Source organism: Carica papaya, chromosome 5 (assembly GCF_054855325.1).
Source record: "Carica papaya isolate Zhongbai chromosome 5, ASM5485532v1, whole genome shotgun sequence".
NCBI classification, from domain to species: Eukaryota; Viridiplantae; Streptophyta; class Magnoliopsida; order Brassicales; family Caricaceae; genus Carica; species Carica papaya.
In genome coordinates, this window is record NC_142313.1 from 12,536,650 (window position 1) to 12,558,050 (window position 21,401).

The 21,401-nt window shown below is 34.4% G+C and overlaps 1 protein-coding gene across 2 annotated transcripts; it reads left to right on the forward strand.

Moving 5' to 3' along the window:
• The first annotated feature begins 16,696 nt into the window (after window positions 1-16,696).
• Window positions 16,697-19,147, forward strand: LOC110814195 (B3 domain-containing transcription factor NGA1). Of its 2 annotated transcripts, none has more exons than XM_088220096.1 (3): window positions 16,697-17,240; window positions 17,333-17,456; window positions 17,572-19,147. In XM_088220096.1, the coding sequence occupies exon 3, from the start codon at window positions 17,690-17,692 to the stop codon at window positions 18,680-18,682; it is 993 nt and encodes a 330-aa protein (XP_088076222.1). In that variant the 5' UTR covers window positions 16,697-17,240; window positions 17,333-17,456; window positions 17,572-17,689; the 3' UTR covers window positions 18,683-19,147. The 2 variants fall into 2 exon arrangements, with proteins under 2 accessions (XP_088076222.1, XP_021897273.1); XM_022041581.2 differs by having other exon boundaries at window positions 17,356-17,456.
• The last annotated feature ends 2,254 nt before the right edge of the window (window positions 19,148-21,401 follow it).

Genomic DNA, 21,401 nt, shown 5'->3' on the forward strand with positions numbered 1-21,401 from the left:
GCTTCTAATTTATCCCTCATTATCCCCCTAACTTCCATCTATCCCTCATAATATCCCTAAGTTTAAGTTTATCCATTGAAATAAGTCTAATATATGCCCCAAAATCCCCCTAGGTCACGTTTTATCCCTCACAATCCCCCTCATTTTCCCTCAAAATCCCCATAGATTCATCTTATCCCTAAAAAATCTCCATAAATTCATTTTATCCCTTAGTTTTCACTTAAGACATATTTTATCCGTCATATTCACAGCTAGAATTTCTCAAATTCATGGCTAAATCGAGATATTTGTAACCCCTCAATGGTATCCTTGATTCTAGATTTACCTTAACTCTATTTATTTGTTTCGATTTATTAAAATTTTGGAGTTTTTATGTGATATTAGATGAATACATCCATTATCCAATTGATACTATTGTGGGATCAAGATTTCCACTATCACAAGGGAAGACATAAATAAAACATGTAAATTGATCACAACAATCCATCGTCAGATGACCCAAAACAAAACACACTTCCCAACCACATTTGGAAGGACTTTCATCCACCCAAGGATATGATTCACCACATTGCTAATTTCAGTTATATCAATCTTAAATGAGTTATCTATAAGTTTTCGCTTCTTTCAATCATTTTATTGTTTTCTTTTTCTTCCTTCTAGTTAAGATTGATATTCTATTTTCTTTTATTTTACAAATTTGAATTTCTACCCATCACTACCCTTTTCTCCTTTTAATCAAGTCTTCCTATTTTTAATAAGGCTATAAACAGACTAAATTGTTAATGTTAATTTTCTTTTATTTGGTTTTTGATAATTATTTGTGAATTTATTATTATTATTTTTACTATTCTCTATTATTATTATTATTATCATTATTTTATATTATTATAGTTATAAATTTCAATTTTTTATTTGCATGTTTAACTATATATATTAATTATTATTTTATTATTATTTATATTTTTTTGTTGTCTTACTTATAATTTAATGCATTTTATTTCTGATTTTACTTCCAATAGTCTAGTTCAATAATTTTCACCTACAACTTTTCTTTCTTTCTTTCCATCTAAATTCTTTTATATTCCCAAATTTTTCCAACACAATTTACATTCCTAACATAGAAATTTTAGCAATCATGCAATCATACATTAAATCAAGTAAATGGAAATTAATTTAAATGAAAAACCACCTAAATAAACTAATTATGGACCTTTCCTGGCGATTTCAACTGCGGTTCAGAACTACTTTTTATGACTAATTCACGAACAGCTCTTCCCATGTTTATAAATCTATCCACAGTTGAAAAAATTCGTTAAAAACCGATGCTATAAAATTTTCAGGTTACCTATTAATTATACTTATAATTTTGGAGTGTATAAGAAACATATCAAGCTTCGAAAACATCCCCAAAGTTGAGGAAAAAACCTACAAAGAAAAATTTCTTATCACGTTAATGACAAACCTGTGACTTTCATGTGATTTTTCATGTGATTTTTCCTGCATACAAAGCTCAGTTTTAGTTTAATTTGGATTTTAAAGTTCTCCATTAGATGCAACCTATCTCTAGATAATTTTACTTGATTAAAATGAGAAGAAAAAACTCTAAAAAATCACTCATGAAGGTCTCAGTTTAATCACGCCGAAGGAGGTCGGGTCGCCCAAAAACCCATCGGATTTCCATGATTTTCGGCCTCAAGTGGTCGCATATCGCCTCCTCTTTCACAGTTCCTCTCTTTTCGGCATGATCCCCCCTTTTTTCATCTATTTTCTCTCTTCTTTCCACCACGAATGGTGGTTCCCAACCCTCTCTCTCTCTCTTAGTTTTCTTTTCTCTCTCATCTTTCTCTTCTTCTTCCAACACCTTTTGCTGATTGGGGGTAGGGATCAGTTTAAATATGTTTCAGCAATGAATCTAGACTGCACGATTATGACACGTATGGCTACGAGCTGTCCATTAGATGCGACCTTATTACTAGCAAAAATATAATTTTTTCGTTGCACACTTTCAGCCATTAGATCGTGATCCCTCAAATTTAGACTGTCAGTGCGCATGACTGTTGGATATCTTTGGAACGCATGCAGGCCATTTGATCGGCATCTTGTCTGTGAGTCGTTGGATCACCATCATTCTCCTTTGCACGCCTATGCAATGTTGGATCTGATTGGCAGCAATCTCACCATTAGATTTGCTTAAAAGGCACAGGGTCGTCTGATATGCTTATCGTGGGTGCCCCCGTGGCTGACCAAGTGTGCAGACTAGACACTATGCGGCTCCCTGTGATTGGTTCACGACCACATCACTTGCTGGTGTGGTACGTGTTCCGAAAATTGCACATTGGCTATAAAATTAAATTTTCTTTTCATTTAAGCCCCTGAATCAATCGTTAAAATTAGAAAGGGCCCTAAATTAATTTATATTTATTCTATAATATCCATAATTTTAAAAGAATTTAATTTCATTTTTATATAAAGATTAAGTGTTTATTTTAATGTATTTTATATTTTCAAATTACATGAATCGGTTCAAATTAAAGATTTAAATTTGCCAAAATACAAAATAATCAAAATGGGTAAATTTTGACCCTTTTGAAAATGAAATTACGAGATTGGGGTTATTCTACAATTAAAACAGACTTGTTTGAAAGGATTTTAAGCAAATAGGGGCCACTATGCAAATTATGAGAAATAAGCCACGTGGATAACCCACGTGGCACACTAGCCAATCGGGCCACGCTACGTGGCACCCATACTAGTAGGGGGGTCTAATGCATAGGGTGCATTTTGGCCATCCACATGCCTTGGGATTGGACAGTCCATGTCATTGCTTGCGCAATTGAATGACCCTCAACATGTTCCCGCCTAAACCCAAATGAATGATCCTGATTTAATCACCACGCAATCTGACGGCCCACTTGTTGGGTGACCCATATTTGAAGGGTGGGCTAATCGAATCGCTAAGGACACACACGAGGTGAATGATAGAAATACCCTTAATGATTCACGATGAGATGACCTCCATCACACAATGTGGACTCGATCGAACGATTGTGATTAATCAGAGAGGGATATTTAAACTTTAACCATTCATAGTTGTTTGAGTGAATAAGGTATGTGCATAGGTCGGTAAGTGTGTATTAACTTACTGTAATTTTGTGTACAAGATGTGTGAATAGGTGTATATATCAACAGTAAGTACACACATCAATATATATATATATATAATACTACATATTATCTTACTACGTATGAATATGTATTTGTATATATGTGGGTAATTAGTTCATTATTTAACACATGAAAATTAATAATGGCAAGAAAGTGACTAGACAATTATTTGCATATAAGAATGCTTGTTTGATATGATCATAAACGTGTGGTATATATTCATGTGTATGTGCATGTGTGGGATGTTAACATAGCCCATTGGGTATTAGGAAGCGATAGATGCACGTAATATGTATGGGCTGTATGGAAATATGCATGCATAATAAAGTATTCTAAAGGAAATGAATTTGATAATACAAATGTATGCGAATTGGTGAAAACGATGGTTATGTAGGGTGAACCCTACTGTGGATACGACGAACATTTATGGCATTCATACTATGTTGAAGGGTGAGGATGACCGATGTTATAGGGCTCATATAGGTTGACATATGAGAACGACCGATGTTTATGGCGCTCACCTATGTTGAGGGGTGAGGATGCATGATATTTTGTACAAAATCATTTGGAGTATCCACATGTAGCAGAGATCCCTATGGATCACTAATGACATTAGTATGAAGGGTATTGTGTGATGAAATGTAAGAATGAATAACTTAATTCTGCTACGAAAGAATGTGATTGTTTTGGTAAGTATGTTGTACCTAGACGTGGATTGAGCTATGATTTGTTAGCATTACTATTGATAATGAGACGTGTCCTTAAAATGAGTTTGATGCATTCATAAACTGAATGGGTGTGGTTGAACATGAGTTTGATTTATTTCGATACTAGTTGTGATTCATAATGAACATGAGATGATGGAAACTCTAAGTTAGCAGTTTAGAGTTAAGGGAAATAGGGCATGAAATCATGACAAATTGTTTTTAGTTTTTTTTAAAAAAAGAAAAACAAAAAAGATTTTCAATGAAATAAATGATCAATAAGTTATTTTCTCATTTTCTACAATGCTTTGGGTGAGCTATTACGTTGTTAGTTCTTGTATTCTTACGGAGCTAGCATAACTCACCTAATTTATCATTTAATCTTTTCAGATCAATATATTCAAGATCTCGCTTCCGAACAATAAGAGACTTGCTAGAAGATTGTTTCCTTTCAGTTTATTTTACTTCAAACAGTACTTAAGGTTATTTAATTTCCTTTATGGAAGTTTTTTTTTTGAGTTTTAGGTACACTTCACGGATATTGAATACTTCTAAATAAGTATGCAAGGAATGTAATTTGTTATTGAACCTTAAGGATTTATTTTGCAAGATATTTCCACGAATTATTTATCGTTATGTATGTAATGACCCCAAAATGTCCAAATAAATAAATTATAACATAAGTGCAGAAGCGAAATAAATAAATAAGATTTACATTCCTCATACATAAACTTAACGTCCTAAATAGTGTTACAGGAATTAACATTTTGAAGAAAATACGAAAAAAATAAGAAAATAAATAGAAAATAAATAAAACTGGTATGCTACTCGCAATCCTCTTATGGATCGGGTTTTGAATCCTGATCTTCTTGATCTGAAATGGTTAAATAAGGAATGAGCTACACTAGTTCAGTAAGAATATCACGCTACTCATCGATGCAAAAATGAAGATTTGTAGAAAATCAAAACAACTAATAGAGCACTTAATTAAACAAATACATTTATTAATAATAAAATCATTTACCATCCACTTACCATAGTGAGATTTATAAAAGCAACCTATAGACACAATAATATAGCAATTATCATGATTCCATATGCAATTGGTAACAGACACACATTATAAATCTATGTTCAATAAATCAAACAATAACCTTTTCTTTTATCGGCCTACTGGTATCCATGAGAGTTTATAGAAATATCCCTGCTACGCATGAGCCTTTTCCTTCAACATTCTCAATTAAAGGGCCGTCCTAATACCCCGTCCAGTATGAGCAACAAATCACTAAACCTCAATACCCCGTCCGGTATGAGGATAAAACGGACAGTCTCCATACCCCATCCTGTATGAGCGCCAAATTACCAAGTCTCAATATCTCGTCCGGTATGAGCTAGTGTAGCTCAGGGAATGCAATCATATCTTGATTTTTTAATTTAACAATAGTCATGTAAGGCAGGAATACATGCATTCAAACTATAAAATCGATAAATCAGATACTATCATGCATTTAAACTGCAAAATAAATTAACAGAAATTAACGGAGAATAATTTTCGGTTGTGACTCCATTAGTAACCCGCAATTAATTATAGATATTTTTTTAAGTTTTACAAAATACCATCTTATTTAAAATTAAATTTCAATTCCATAACAGAGGATAGGGTGATGGATTCTTACTCAATTTGATATCCGAAAGGCTAAACTGTTGACTGTGCCTACTGGTGGTCTTCGGGTTCCCTGAATTTTTCTTCGAAAATTAAAATGCACTATAAGTACCTATAAATGTCCCAAAAAAATCCAAAATCAGCCTCAGAGTCCAATTTTGGCCAATTCTGAAATTCCAGCACGACGGCTTATCCGTGCACCGGCAACGATGGACCACCTTGGGTAAACTATTTTTGGCCATTTTCAGCTTAATTCGGTCAATTTTGCATCAATCCCTACGAGAAAACATGTTAAGGGGCCTTGGTTGGTCAAAAAAATTGAAACTCACTGACGGCGGGGCTTTCGATGCAGCGGCTCGTCCGACTCACGTTGCGACTGAGTGTTTTGCTCCGGTCAACCTATAGAGAAGGAAACGGTGATCATAGTGGTCAAAAAATTACGCTAAACAGGAATCGGAAAGGGCCTCATCAGAGGCATTTTGTGAAATTTCCCGCAGCGTCGGCGCCGGATTTTGCACGCAGTTTTCGATCAATAAACCGGTCCTTTTGCTCTGATTTGGTGATGAGGGTGTTTAAAATTGAATTCCTAGCAAAATGAGAAATTTTTATCTTTTTTGGCAGTTGGAAGTAGCTTCAGCGTGGCGACGGCTCTCCTTCCTAGTGGCTGGGTCTTCTTCTCTATTGAGGGTGGTTGGCGGCTAGGGTTAGGGTTTGGTGTGAATGGGGTTATTTATATCCATTTTTATTTAATTTGGGCCGTCCATCGTGTTTGATCTGGACTATCTGATTGCGATTAAATAGAGAGTGAATGTAGGCCGTTCATCGTGATCTAATCTAGGCCGTTCATTGCAATCTAATATGGACTATTCATCGTGATCTAATTTGGACCGTCTGATCGCGTTTAGATCAGATCGTCCGATCGCGTTTGGGGTGAAAACACATCCAAACCGTCCGTGCGCACGGGAACAGATTTGGGTCGTTGGATCGTGGGTATGCGGATCGCCCGTGTGGCCTCCCGCATGGCACTGCATCAGCGTCTGTTGCCACGCAGCGTGTCTTGGTTCGTCGGGGCTACTAACCGGACATCTTACGTGGTAAAACTTTTTAAAATTATATTTTGACCCCAAATTTCTGATTTTTTTTTAAAAAATACTCCCAAAATCTAAATTTTCACCCCTTTTTTTCAAAATTATTTTTAATTTCATCTTCCATCACATTTTTTTCATTTTTACAGTAAATTAAAATTAAAAAATTAAAAAATTATATTTATAATTAATTTAATTTACAATGTACTAGAATGCAATCAAGGCTTTGGATGGACTTTGGATATTTACATATTTAATTTGGTCCCTAAATCAATAAATTAGATAATTAGGGGCAAGTTTTGATTTTTATATAATTTTCGTAAGTTTTAGTTTTTGTATTAACTAATTATTCTTAATTAAAAACATGAATTACAACTTAAATTAGGGATTAATTGAGTTTAAAATTTATTTCCACATGCAGTGTTGCAAATCATATTACCGAATTAATATTAGCATCATCATTGTGTTGCACCAAAAATTAAATATATGAATCTTGATTATAGCCACTATATTATAGTAAAGAAACAAAGAAACCCAACCATCATCACATAGTCTCCCAGGAATTTAGAACGTTCATCAGTAGGGGGTGGGTTTTTGGTAACAACCATTGTGTTTTGTATAATTTTAATTGTAAAATTTAGTTAACCTTAATTACAAAAAAATTTAATTATGTTGTAGACCTCGGACCAATAGGAAGGAACATACACGCAAGCAAATCGTCACCTTTTTATGGTAGAGAAATACATATTAACACAATCTCTTATTTATAATATTTTGACCTACTCTATACAGACTGTGGTTTCAGAAGTGACTTAATAAACTCACTAGAGACTTGATCTGGTTGCGAAGAATTGACAAATATAAGGTGTATATTATTAAGTGGAATATCGTGTACTCTACCCAGAGTATGGGTGGAGTAAGAATTTGTGATATGGTTGCTCTAAATAAGGCTTTTTCATAAAATTTGTTTAGATAATTTATTATTAAAAGGAAGAACTTGTGGGCTGAAATCCTTAAAATGAAGTATTTTACTAATATAAATACCTTTAACATGATCACTTAACCTCAACATATTTATTAGACCTAGTGAAACCTTTTTAAATATATTCAACTCATTAGACTATGCATTAAGTAGAAGGTGGATGATAATCATACAATTAGTTTTATAAAGATATTAGGGTAGAAGACCATCCTTTAATGGATATGACAGACCCAGGTAGTTATTGAGCAAATTAAGAGGATCTTGGATTCATATGTGAACTCAGATGGCAATTTAAAAAAGGTGGAGATTATGGCCTCTTCCCCTATAGAGTTTGTCATAATATTTCTCATAATAAGTTTTTCTAGGAATATAGTGACCCCAGATGAGAGCCAATTGGACTAGTATAGTAAAAAGAAAATGACTTTGGAAATAGCTTACAAGTGGTTGGGTAATGAGGAAGATCATAAACAAAATAACGTTAGAAAAACCATTTGATCCCTTCCCATTCCTAAGAGAATTAAACATTTTATATGGTTAGTCTCCTTTCAGATAAGGAAACAAAACACTACCACTCACCTAGGATGATCGAAGTCCATGCTATCAAAATTTTAGATCAATGCCTTATGTGATTGTTTAACATTCAAACATATACTCCTTGAGCTTATTGATATAAAGATTTTGATGTGTTTTTTTTTCTATTTTATTTGGCAGGTGGATTGCCAGAACCTTCATAAGAAGGCTATTTCTCACGTGATTACAATGGGATTTATCATTGTTACTATTGCTTGGTCGCTATAGAAGTGAATGAACGAGTTAGTCAATGGGTTAGAGGAAAAATTCATTCCACCTTTGAGATTTTTTATCAGCATTACCCTTGACTTTTAAGTTACTCACATCTTGAGCAGCAAGGAGCCTGGTACTGGTATTTCATGTCACATACATTTTAATTATAAATACCATAATCACAGTGTCATCTGAACCCTACTTATTTCCCTGTATTCAATTTTTACTTTTGCTCTAGAACCAACTCTCTATTCTTTCATACATGTGAGTGAAGGGTAAAGACATGAACACTTAAACTCTAACATTCACCATGATCTCTCTATATGTGAGGTTTTCGTGTATTGCCACATTAATATCTATCTCCATTTTTTTTTATGTTTCCAGACTTCTTTGATCAAGACTAGATACATTAGTTCCATGTTATATTCCTCTTTTTTTATGGTCCCAACATGCCTTTTATTCACTTCAGGTGTATGATGTTACATTATCGAAGATACAAAAGCCACATTTCCTAAGCTGAGAGAATTTGGATGCCTTTTAATCACATGGGAACACTAAGGTTAGTGTTTGAATTAGCTCCTAAGCTTTTAACAATTCCAAAAAAATAACCTTTTAAGCCCATCATATAAATCAGGCTCTTCATTTTCTCAATCTCACTTGTTGTTTCTCCTTAAACGATTACCTACTCCACAAGCCCTTACCTTGTAAAACTATAATGGTTTGAGAGAGAGTGACCTCATTTAATTTTTTGCCACCTCATGAATGAGTCCTATTTTTTGCTCTACCTGTGTAGTTATTCTGTTATTTAATCTTCCACTATTTATTTCGATTATCAGATCTAATGCCTTTGTTATCTCCTCGACCTTTTCTCTTTATTGCACTTATTCAACCCATCATTTCAACCCTTAATGATTTAAGATATTACAATCTCGCTATGGACTTTTTTCCCCCTTCCTTATGCATCAACAATATCTCATCAAGTGGCCCACACAACCATAATGAAAATAGAAACTTGGTAGCTTTTCATACTTAAAAGGCACCTAGAGAACTCGTCTCTTCACTAACACCATTGTACCACAAGTTATCAACATCCTTACATCTATATAAATTCTCATCCGTAAATAAATTATTTGCTTACTAATACGAGCAAAGGAAGTGCAATTTACACTAAGTTACATGAGGTCCCATAACCAAGACATAAAGTAAATTTACATGGAATATTCCATATGGGAGATCATAGTGTAGTAACTGGATATAAAAAAAAAAGAAAAAAATATTTATATGTATGTATATATGTGTATATAGTGATGATTATAGAGGTGAAACGGTACCTTTTGCAAAAAAAGCGGATGAAACGATGTCATTTGGAGAAGAGGAGGAGGAAATGGTGTCGTTTGGAGGGAACAGTGTTGTTTGGTGAAGAGGTGGAGGAAACAGCATTGTTTGGAGAAGTGGAGGAGGAAACGATGTCATTTGAAGAAGAGGGAGTGAATGGTTGGGATGAGGTGAGATGGACGGGCAGGATAAGAGGCAGGTGGGGTATAAATAGGAGAAGGGAAAGAAAAAAAAAAGAAGAAGAAAGTTAAGAGGAAAGAAAAAAAAGGAAAACAGAGATGAGAGATCGAGGGGGGGGGAAGAGAAAGTTCGAGAGAGAGAGAGAGAGGAGTTGGAGTGGAGAGAAACGAGAAGAGAGAGAGAAAGAAAGAGAACTATGACGGTGCGAGCCACGGGAGGAAGGAAGATGGAGATGGGAGATATGGTAAACTTTAAGTTCTCGTATAGGTATGGTGTGGCTTTGGATTTGTGACTTTAAGTTGAGAAATCTAGGTTATGTTTGGGATATAGAGCATAAAACTACGATGCAGGGAACAGGCAGGTGTGGATGGTAGGTGAAATCATGGAGGAGTGAAGGATGTTCACCGAGGAGGCTGTAGGAAGAGAGAGAGTGAAGAAGTCGGTGAGTGAGAGAGGTCCGCGAAAGAGTAAGGAGATTCTGTGTAAGATAAGTGGAAGTACATGGAGGAGGCCGTGGGAGGAGAGAGTGAACGAGAAGTTCGGTGAGTGAGTGAGATCCGTGAGAGTGAGGAGATTTTATGTGAGTATGAGCAGGGTGCATGGAGGAGGCCAGGGGAGGAGAGAGAAGGAGGAATGCGGTGTGTGAGTGGTCTGTGAGAGAGATGAGAGTTCGTGATTGTGTGATTGTGAGCCGAGATACTTAGAGTAGGTCACAGGAGGAGAGAGAAGAAGGAATGCAGTGTGTGAGTGAGGTCCGCGAGAGAGAGGAGAGTTCGTGATTGTGAATGGGATACTTAGAGTAGGCCGCGGGAGGAGGGAGAAGGAGGAGTTCGGTGCGTGAGGAGATTCGTGTAAGAGAATAAGTGCAGTGTGGTGTGGGTAGAGGTAGGCATGGAAGGGTGGAGTGTGTATATGTTGGAAATTAGGGAGAAGGAAAGGGAGGCCTGTAGGGCGTGGGTGTGAGGTATCGGGATAGAGGTGGGTTAACGTAGTTGTGTGGTGTGCGGGTGTGAGTTTATATAGGTTGGTATAGTTGCTGTAACTTTAGTAATTAGCGAGGGAACATTTCTAGTGTGTGTGTGTTAAATTTTAGTGTGTGTCCTATGGGGAGACGCGTGTAGGTTCGGTGTACACGTTAAAGGTATAGCAGAGCTTCAGGACAATATAGTGAAGCGACAATGGGATGATATTGTTCTTGAGTTGGTAGCATTGGGGGGACGCCGATATTGGTTGTCGCTACCTAGAAAGAGTAAGTTGATCGCCGATAGTGGTGATGGTCGGGAGACCCCGACAGGCAAAGGGTTGCGTCGCCGATATTGGTGACGGGAGAGAATTGTATCTGTGTGTGTGTGTGGCCTGTTAGGGGTCGAGAGATAGGAAGTTGATTGTTGGTCGCCGATATTGATGACGGGTGAGAATATTTGTACGGTTGGGGTGACGTTGGAAGACGGTCACACTTGATATGCATAATAACTAAATTACTGGGGTAAGTTAGTCCTATTTAGTCCCAGGGTGGTATTAAGGTATGGCTTATGTTGTATAGATAGAGTATATATAGAAATACTGGGTTTCCTGTTGTTACATATGATACTTGTAACTTAATTTTTACTGTATTGAGTTATATGTATTCACTCTTTATCATTCACAGATGAAGTAGGGATAGAGCCGAGATCAGAGTTGCTGGTTTCCGAGCCTAGTGTATAGCACAACAGAGCAGGAATTCTTTTTATGGGCATAATAGAGTATGTAAAAATTAGTAGTAGTATAGATAATGTGTTTGCTGAAAGTATATGAGATTGTATTTCACTGTGATGAATATGTAGGGTTGCAAGTTTATCTTGATTTTGAATAATAGATTGTGGTAAGGTTTCTATGTGTGTGATTGATTTGGAACGAAACTTTCGTATTTGGTCATGAAATTATTTTAGACTGCGCCGTTAAGGAAAAAAAAAAACAGGGCGTTACACATAGTGATATGGGAGCTTACGTGGAAGGTACATGGCTAAGATACATGCATGTAAGAGAGTCCCACACGAGAAGAAAATTCTCTCACATGGGAAATTTTTCTCCGTTCTTATTCTCTTCATGCAAATCGTTTATAAGGTGTCCTTATCCAAAAAGGACTCACAAGATTTATCTTTCAAGAATCCTAACCGGTTTATCTCTTTCTAAATCTCATCTTGAATGAGTGTTTGCATCCAATTCAACAAGTACAGACTCTAACGGGCACGTTTTCTTTAAGATCACTTATCTCCTAGATTTTTTTTCTAGATTTTCTCGTTAACTTTCTCATAGATTTTCTCCTCAATTTTTTCCTCATGCTCGATTGTCCTTTATTTTCTCAAAGGAAAGGAGTTATTGTCTACCTCAACTTGGTTGCATCTTAAGTTATCTACAACACTAAAAATTAGTAAAATAATGGAGTCTAAATCCAAGAATAATTCTTCAAGACAAAGCCGTCACAATCCTTGAAGAATTCAACAATTATCCAAAAGTGAAGAGTCTTAATTAATTTGAATTTACAAGTCCTTATTTTATTATTTTCTTAAAAAGATTTAATAGATTTCAAGATTGTTCCATTTGATATATATTTTAATTCTCTTAATGTTTTCCCATGAAAAGGTCATGACATTGATTGTAATCAATCAATTCAAATTAATAAATTTAAAGTATTTTCAAGCTTTACCTTTTAGCTATTGTGAGTGCTCTTTGAGGAGGTTTCTTCAACTATCTTATTAAGTAAAGAATAGGTTCTACTTATCGAGATATAATCTTGTGACGTCTTATCAGTTCTTATTTTTTGTTTACAATTACCTTAGTTCTCAATTATAAGTTGATTGTAGGTTAAACATAGATGATTTGTTTAGGAATTAAGTTGTTTTGTTAAATTGTATGTTAAAGTTTTTTTTTTTTTTTTTTTTTATTATATTAGTTGATTTTGAGTTCTGTATTACTAACCTAAAGTTATTTGACTTAGTTGCACGAATTACCGTAGCATCGCCCATTGTAGGTCATGCTCATTAGAGAACATGAACAAAAATAGATTGCACGTCCACACTTTCCTTAAAAACTTCTAATTGGGCTTCCACAAAATTTCCATGCTTTTCATCACTATCAAAGAATTGAAAACTCTTTTGGCATGCAACTTGAGTATCGAACCAAAAAATACTCAAGTTGCTTAGAAGTCTCTATGGTGCTTTGCTTGGGTACCTCAAAAATTGTAATTGCGGGACTTGTTAAATTAAACGTATACTTGTTGTACCTTAAGTTAGATTATTGCTAGCCACTTTCAAGGCCTTACATAGATATATGAAAAAAAACTTATCGATGTCCTGAAAACCTAGAGGCACTGAAACAAAAGCCAGAAGAAAAAGCTAGTAGCAGGATAGGAAAAATTAATCCAAAAAGGCAAGTAAATCAATTGGAAAATATACCAGATTGGAGAGTTCATAAAGAAATTTAAAAAAAAAAAAAAAAAAAAAAATCAAATACTCTTTGTCCAAAAAAAATAAAGATTGCTCTGAGGGAGAAACCCTAATGAAAAAATCAAAGACACTGCAGTTTGCATAAAGTTCAAATTAAATTACATCTAGTCTTCACTTTATAATTAGTTGTAAAATAAAGGGGTATCTCTATGTATGTAATTATACTGGGATTCTATTATTATTATTATTATTAATATTAATAATTTCTTTCACTAGGGTTATAACCATAATTTATCCTGAATTTAATTTTATAGTTACCATCCGCACATGAATACATAGATGGCATATGTGCTGGAAAGGTTATGGTCAGTACTTTGAAAAATAAAATAAAATTGGACCACTTAATTAAATCAATACGCACATCCACCCACTTCCCTACCTTGCCAGTTACTAAACTACCTAATTGATTAATTCATTAATCTACACAAACCTCCTATTTCAAAAAAAATAAAATCAATCTGTACGAATAAGAATTTAATTGTGTGTGAAATTGATTATTTCGTGGGTTTTTTTCTGATCTACCGTATGCATGTGTTGCCTTTGAGTGAATTTGTACAGATTTACAACATACGTTGAGGTTATAATAAAATTATCACACGTATGAAGTCAAGTCAATTTGCAATTAATGAATTCCGGTTTAATTTTACATATATATATATTTTTTTTAAAAAAATAAAATAAATTCACATATTTATTAATGAAAAAATATACACGTATTAATTATAATATAACAAAAATAATTTTTAAATAAAGATACACAATTAAATTCAGATAAAAAAAAAAAAAAAAAAAGTTAATTTTACTTATACTAATATACAAGTATGCATGCAAATTTAATGAATCCCCATAACCCATTAATTTGGATGCTTCTTTGTAGTGATTGAACAATTTCTCAACATAAATACTAATTTAATTATGATTTAGTTCAATATCGTACCAACTTGGAAGTTAAAACAATTTTCTCTCTCCATTAAGTCACCTGTCCCTGTACCCTTCAAGAATGCCACACCCCCTCTATATGTCTTTGTGCTTATACGTATCATATTAGTAAGAAGTTTAATCGCTAAATAATGATTTGATGTTTACCGTCTTTATTTTTATTAAATTATTTTATATCTTAATTTTGAGTTAAAACAATTTTTATATTTTTTATTAATAGAAATTTACACCATCAACCTAAATTTACGTGTTAAATTTATTTATACATAATATTTTTTTTATTAATATGATAATTATTTTAATTTGGACCGTTCTTAACTTATTTATAAATAAAAATAAAAATAAAAAATCTACAATTATGACTAAATTCCGAAAAACATGTCCCTTCTTCTTCTACTATTTTCAATTCACTTCAGCTTGGGCTGAATGGTAGTAAGAGAAAGTAGAAGCTGTATTTTGATATTGTGCGCCTTGGCCTGAACCCACTCGCTCACATGCTGCTCGTATGGCTCTATGCTTCCCCATTTAGAGTCCTAGTAAGGGAGTAGGAATAAGTGTTCGACCTTAGAGAGCCCCTCAAACAGTTACATTCCATGCTTGTCTTCATATTAGCTATTGATTTTTATGCTCCTCTTACTAAGGTTGAGCCATGAAGAGGCGAGTACAAAATGGGAAAGCATCGTCTCCTGAGTCTAAAATAATACAAGTACCCATCAAAAAAGGAAACCAAGAGAAACCCTAGCAAAAGGACGGTGTTGCATTGAGAGGAGACGGAAGTTCACATTTTTTTTTTTTTATATATTATGTCAAATATCATGTAAATTAATTATAAAAAAATTTCTAAAAGTGGAAGAACTAATTTAATGTAAAATTAAAATATGAAGTAATTTAAATAAAAATAAATAGTACAAAAAGCAAATCCTTATTTTTGGTGAAGTTCGAGGGTTATAATTAATGGAAATTGGTCTCGCACCTGTTTCCAGAATATGAAGGACAAAGGGGATGGACTCAAAATAAACTACAAGTAAATTGTATAATTAATTTTGATTTATGATCAGAATAATACGAATAATTGTAAAAGTAAATCACAGTGCATAGGAAATACTTTTACCAAATCACATCAGTTTCAATATGAGCTCAATGACTATGATCTAAAATCACATCAGCCCGTCTATTTGATTAGTGGTGGGTGATTTAGTTTATGTATTTATGATTCCAGAGTAGATCAGATATGTATCTATCTGTTTGTGTGTGTGTGTGTGTGTATATATATACATTGTATGTACGTATATATAAATGCTCAGAATTCTAGATTCGGTGGAAAGTGCAAGCTATATATATGCGAGTGTATGGGAAAATTAGTAGACTTTTCCAATTTCCATGTTGTTTCATTGCATGTGTTTTCCACTTTCCTATATTCTTAATTTGTTGCTTTCATGAATATTATAAAAGTTTGAAACCAAAAAAGAAAGGAAGAAATGTAGATCATATATATATATATATATATATTATAATTTAGAGTATAATTTTGTATATTTCTTAAATTTAATTATTTTTATAGATAAAAATTTTAATAAATTCTGTAATTTAAAATAATATTTAATATTAACCATGCTATTTGAAGTGTTTCAACTTTATCATTGCTTTGTTTTTAGCCTTTTTTAAGAAATAGGGTATTTTCTTGGCAATTTAAAGAGAAGGGGGGGGGGGGGGGGTATTATTATTTTCCCAAAAAATAAAAAAGAGGGTTATTATTGTACTACTGATATCGGTAGCAATCAATATTAAAAAAAAAGAATTATTTTGGCTTTTCATAATTGAGATATAATTAGACAAGTGTTTTATTTAATGAAAAGGAGAGCTCAATGTTTGAGAGTTGAAATTAAGAGAGATGGCGTTATGTAGGGAGCTAAAATTCCCAGAAAGGGTAGGTTGAAAATTGGAAGATTTGAAGTATATAAATGGTGGGTTTGGGTCATTTAAGGGGAACATATAATAATTATGTGAAGGTAGATGATATATATACATATATATATATATATATGAGGGATTGGCAGGTTTGGTCTGTTCCAATTCCGCCCTATTACTTTTCTGGCTCATTGGACCAGCACCAGCGGCACACAACACAATCAGTGCGACACCGAAGTCAATAATCTCAGCCTAACTATTTCTCTCTCTCTATAATTTTAATTTAACAATTTTAAAGACACACCCAATTATCAAATAAATTCTTTACAAAAATTCACATTTAAACCCATACTTCTTTATAAGAAGAGATATATATCAAACACTCAGATATATACGTTATTTTTTAAATTTTAAATTTGCATTGAAACGAAGTAAAAATATGAAGAACTAGAGTTGGAGGCAATTTGATCACAAGCTGAATTGATTTTGCCAAACTGGCCATTTTGGGTCTTAGCGCACAAGATATACAGATAACCCAAAAATGATGAAAAGGACAAGCTCACATGACCCGAACCAGATCATTCATGGGCCCCTACGTACTACTACTCCTACTACCATTACCATTCCTCTTCTCTCTCATATACCTTCTTCTTCTTCTTCTTCTTCTTCATCTTCTACTTCTTCTTCTTCTCCTTCTTCTTCTTTACAGTATCTTTAAGAGCCTCAAAAAAAAAAAAAAAAAAAAAAAAGACAACTCTCTGGTTTCACTTAATTAGGGGGAGATGGCTCTTATATCATGACCCAGCTGCAAGCTACAAAAAGGAGAATATTATCCTTTCTCGCTTTGTCTTAGTAGGGTTTTAAGTGGTTTCTCATTCTCTTTTTCTTCTGGTCAAAGAAGAAGGCACCGAACCTGCCTGTTTATTTTACTGTGAGAATTCCCTTTTGTCGCAATCCAAGATCTGATTCACGGCAGCAAAATCATAGCCAACCCAGTATATATTTACAAAGGTGAGGCAAAACCCAACTTTTCTTTATTATATTTTCTCACTTTTTGAATCATTTATTCTGTGGTTGGTTTTCATTTCAATCATAATATCAAGTGTGTGTGTGTGTGGTAAACAAGGTAAATTTAAAGGTGGGTCATCATGAACTTTGTGCAAGAAGGGAAAGGGTATTGTAATAATGAAGAAGAAGAAGAGGAGGAAGTGATGATAAGAGAAACGAGTAAGTTTTCTTTCTCTTTCTCTCTTTCTTTCTTTCTTTTAACTTCCTACTCTTCATCATCTGCTATATATACACACCTCTAATTGAGTACGAACCTTTTGTTTCTGATGATCAGCAATACGTCCCATGGTTTGGCACCTTTGATTCTGATAATCAATTTGAATATCTTCTCAACAAAATTACAAAAACCCATCTAAAGGGAACCTTCGGTTTCCTCAATAAACACACTCCTCATGGACTTATCACTTGCAAGCCACGAAGAAAGTGCCGGAGCTAGCGGCGGCGCAGGTACTTCTACCGATATTCATCATGCTATTGAGAAAGAACACATGTTCGATAAAGTTGTGACACCAAGCGATGTGGGAAAACTTAACCGCTTGGTAATACCCAAGCAACATGCCGAGAAGTATTTCCCTCTTGATGCTTCATCAAACGAGAAGGGTCTGCTGTTAAATTTCGAGGACCGCAACGGGAAGCCATGGCGTTTCCGCTACTCTTATTGGAACAGTAGCCAGAGCTACGTGATGACCAAAGGTTGGAGTCGTTTTGTCAAGGAGAAGAAGCTCGATGCGGGCGACATCGTGTCGTTTCAACGCGGGGTTGGGGAGTTAGGCAAGGATCGTTTGTACATTGACTGGAGGCGTCGACCTGATGCGGCAGATCCCACATCGCTCGCACATAATCAATTTCAGAATCCGCTCTCCTTTCCTCAGATATTCCGGTGGGGCAGACTCTACTCCATGACTCCTCAATCTCATCTGCCTTTACGCCCAAACTACGACCATTTGCAGCGCTTGAATTATGGGATTTATCCATATCACCACCACCACCACCACCACCATCATCATCAGCATGATCAAAGTCAGTACCAGCAGCAGCAGCAGCAGCAGCAAATTGTTGGCTATGGCAACATAAGGCCATCGGAGCCACATCAAATTGCGGGACTGCCGCATATGGTGTTTGATTCCGTGCCTGTTGTTCATGGATCAAAGACAGCAGGTAAGAGGCTGAGGCTGTTTGGTGTGAACATGGAGTGCCCCCAAGAAGATGACCAATCCTCAATTACCATGCCACGTGGCTCACTGGGTTCAGCTCTTTCTTCTCACACACCTTCCTCCTCTCTCCCTTCTCCCCAATTCAGGTTGCCCCCTACTGGTAGTGCTCCATTTTCCACCGACTACTCAGACAAAGGCAAATCTTCCTTGTCCTTTGATTTGGAGCTATGATCGCATACACATATATATATATATAATGCAACCAACTGGGAAACAACAGGAGATTTCGTTACTCAAACGGTAGAATGAATCTCTTTTTGTTGCTTGACATCTAATTGCCATATGGGTGGCTATCAAAGATATATAATTGGAAGATAAGTTTTAGTATTCCATCAGTTCTACTCTCTTATTTTGCATAATTCCTTTTTTTTATTATAAAAGAAAAAAATAACCTTAATAGTACATTGTTAGTTGGGGTTTGGGATCTGTAAAAGAGCTGCAGAAGAAAGAGAGGGTGCCACCACAATATGAAGCTGAAAATCCTTCAATTGTGTATAATACATATACAGATATTATATCAGCATTATATGTTATTCTCAATCATGTCAATTAATTCAAAGTTTCCTGTATTAGGCCCTGGCTTTTTTGCTCACTATATATACTATATGCCTTGTAATTGGTCTTTTACCGACTTCATTTGTACTCTCTCTCTCTCTCCCTCTCTCTCTCTCTCTCTCTCTCTCTCTCTCTCTCTCTCTCTTTTCCACTGACAGCATTGTTGCCTAGCAAGCTGGTTATGGTTTTTTTCTGTCTATTTTGTTTCTATTACCTTGTTAGGTTATTGTTCTTGCTGCTTCTTAGTTGAGCAGGGTTGCGGCAGGTGATGGGCAGAAAGTTGAAGGGTCTGTAAAAGGTAAGATCTTTTTTCACATTGCTGCTGAATTTATTACTATCATGTAATTTCCTCTTCCCATTTTATTTATTTTAATTATCTTTCTTGGTAAATTCATGCCTCTTTACAGCTGCTTTCTTGTCTGGATTGCAACACACCAAAAAGCCCCTTTTGTGTCAAAGAAAGGATAGGAGGTTCCAGTTCCCAACTCAGGTACGATGAGACTAATATATATATCTCCAAAGACTCAGTTATATTTCTCACTTGCAAGTCCTTGTATGTGATTTTTCTTCACTACACAGAAGGGTATATACATACATCGTCAGTTCCTATCTGATATGTATATAATATACACACAGTGTATGTTTTTCCTTTCATGGGAGTGTTCATCCAATTCTCCTATATATCTCCACCTTCTACGGATCTCTTTGTGACTCTTGAGAAATGTTTTCATCAGCATAACCATTATTTACAGTTAATCCCTTGCGTAGTTTTGAAGAAAACTGGCTGAACACTTTCCTTAATAAGGTAATTAAGCTCCATAACTTATATATAATCTATACTGTATAAGATCACAAATGCAAGTAATATTTTTTAGATCTTAATTTCTCTATAACTCTTTAGGCCATCTCATAAGGTGTACAGTCACTAGTTTTGCAACTGCTTACAATCAATTCCAGCTCATAAGCCATGAATAGCTCATAATAGCAAATTATAGGCATGTAAGATTACATGCATATCATATATGAACATTTTTATCCGCATCTTATTCATCTATATCTTAATTAATTGTAAAAGATTAATTAAAATATCATATATAAGGGGTTAGCCTTTTAATTACGATTAATTTATATGGGTAATTAGGGGGAAAACTGATTTCTCATGTCTAATCATAAGAATAGCAGTTGCAGTTTCATTTTTGTCCCTATAGATTTAAATGATGGATCTAATTAATAGTTGCTTGGCAGTTTCACTTATCTTTATATAACCAAAAGCTTGATTGGTCATATATGTATAAATCAAGCATATATATATATATATATATATATATTATGCTTAGATTAGGCTTCAATATTTGATCAGTTCTAAGTGCTGCATTGTGATGCTTATTGGGGAATGGGATGACATGTTCTTGACCGTACGAGTAGCAAAGTTTTGGAAATGTAAATTCTAAAATCTTCACGAATATGCTTTTTCTGTTCTTGTAATAATTAAAAAATACTGCATGCATTTCCAAGCAGTTTACACATACGCCCACAAACATATATATATAGTATGTATATATAGTGTGTAATCAACCATAAATGTAATCTTCACAAAATGAATAAAGATAGCTAGGTTAGTTATAGCTGCTACTTCATTATATATTTGTAGTAATAGACATAGATATATGTATGTGTATACATATATATATATATTAATAATTTAAAGCAAGAACTAATACTGTTATATGGTTTCAAAGAGGGTCGTACATGCATCTACTCTCGAGCACAAGAAACGTGTCTGTCAATGCTCTCTACATACATAGCAAGTTGATAAATTTATTATGTTTACAATAATCACTTTCAAGGAGTACGCATGACCTATCTTTTGTATTTTCTTTCTACATGTATATTATGCATATATATGTACACATATATGACCAATATTGTTTGACACAACGTATAAAAATTGACCCAGCTGGCTGTTAATAGCTTCTCTTTTTTTTTTTTTTTTTTTCCCATTGAAGTTTTCAGCTTTATATGGATTTCATAATAATTACTCTGGTCAAAGACACACATATATGTATATACGGTTTTCACTAATTACTATTACCAGTTTATATTCACGCACACATATATTCCAATGCATATGTATATATCTGCATAAACTCTCATTTACTTAGCCAGTAAGAAATAGAAATGATAGGGTACCTGGTTGATTGATTTCAACTTCTATACAGTACTAACGCCTATAACTTAATTAGAAATTCAAGGAACCAGGATGAGAATAATCTAATTAGAAATTAAACCGAAAATCAACACATAACTACTTTTCTTTGTTTTTTTTTTTTTTTCA

What these genes read in the sequence shown, in the direction of transcription:
- LOC110814195 (XM_088220096.1), top strand. Translation starts at nt 17,690, where the DNA reads ATGGACTTATCACTTGCAAGCCACGAAGAAAGTGCCGGAGCTAGCGGC.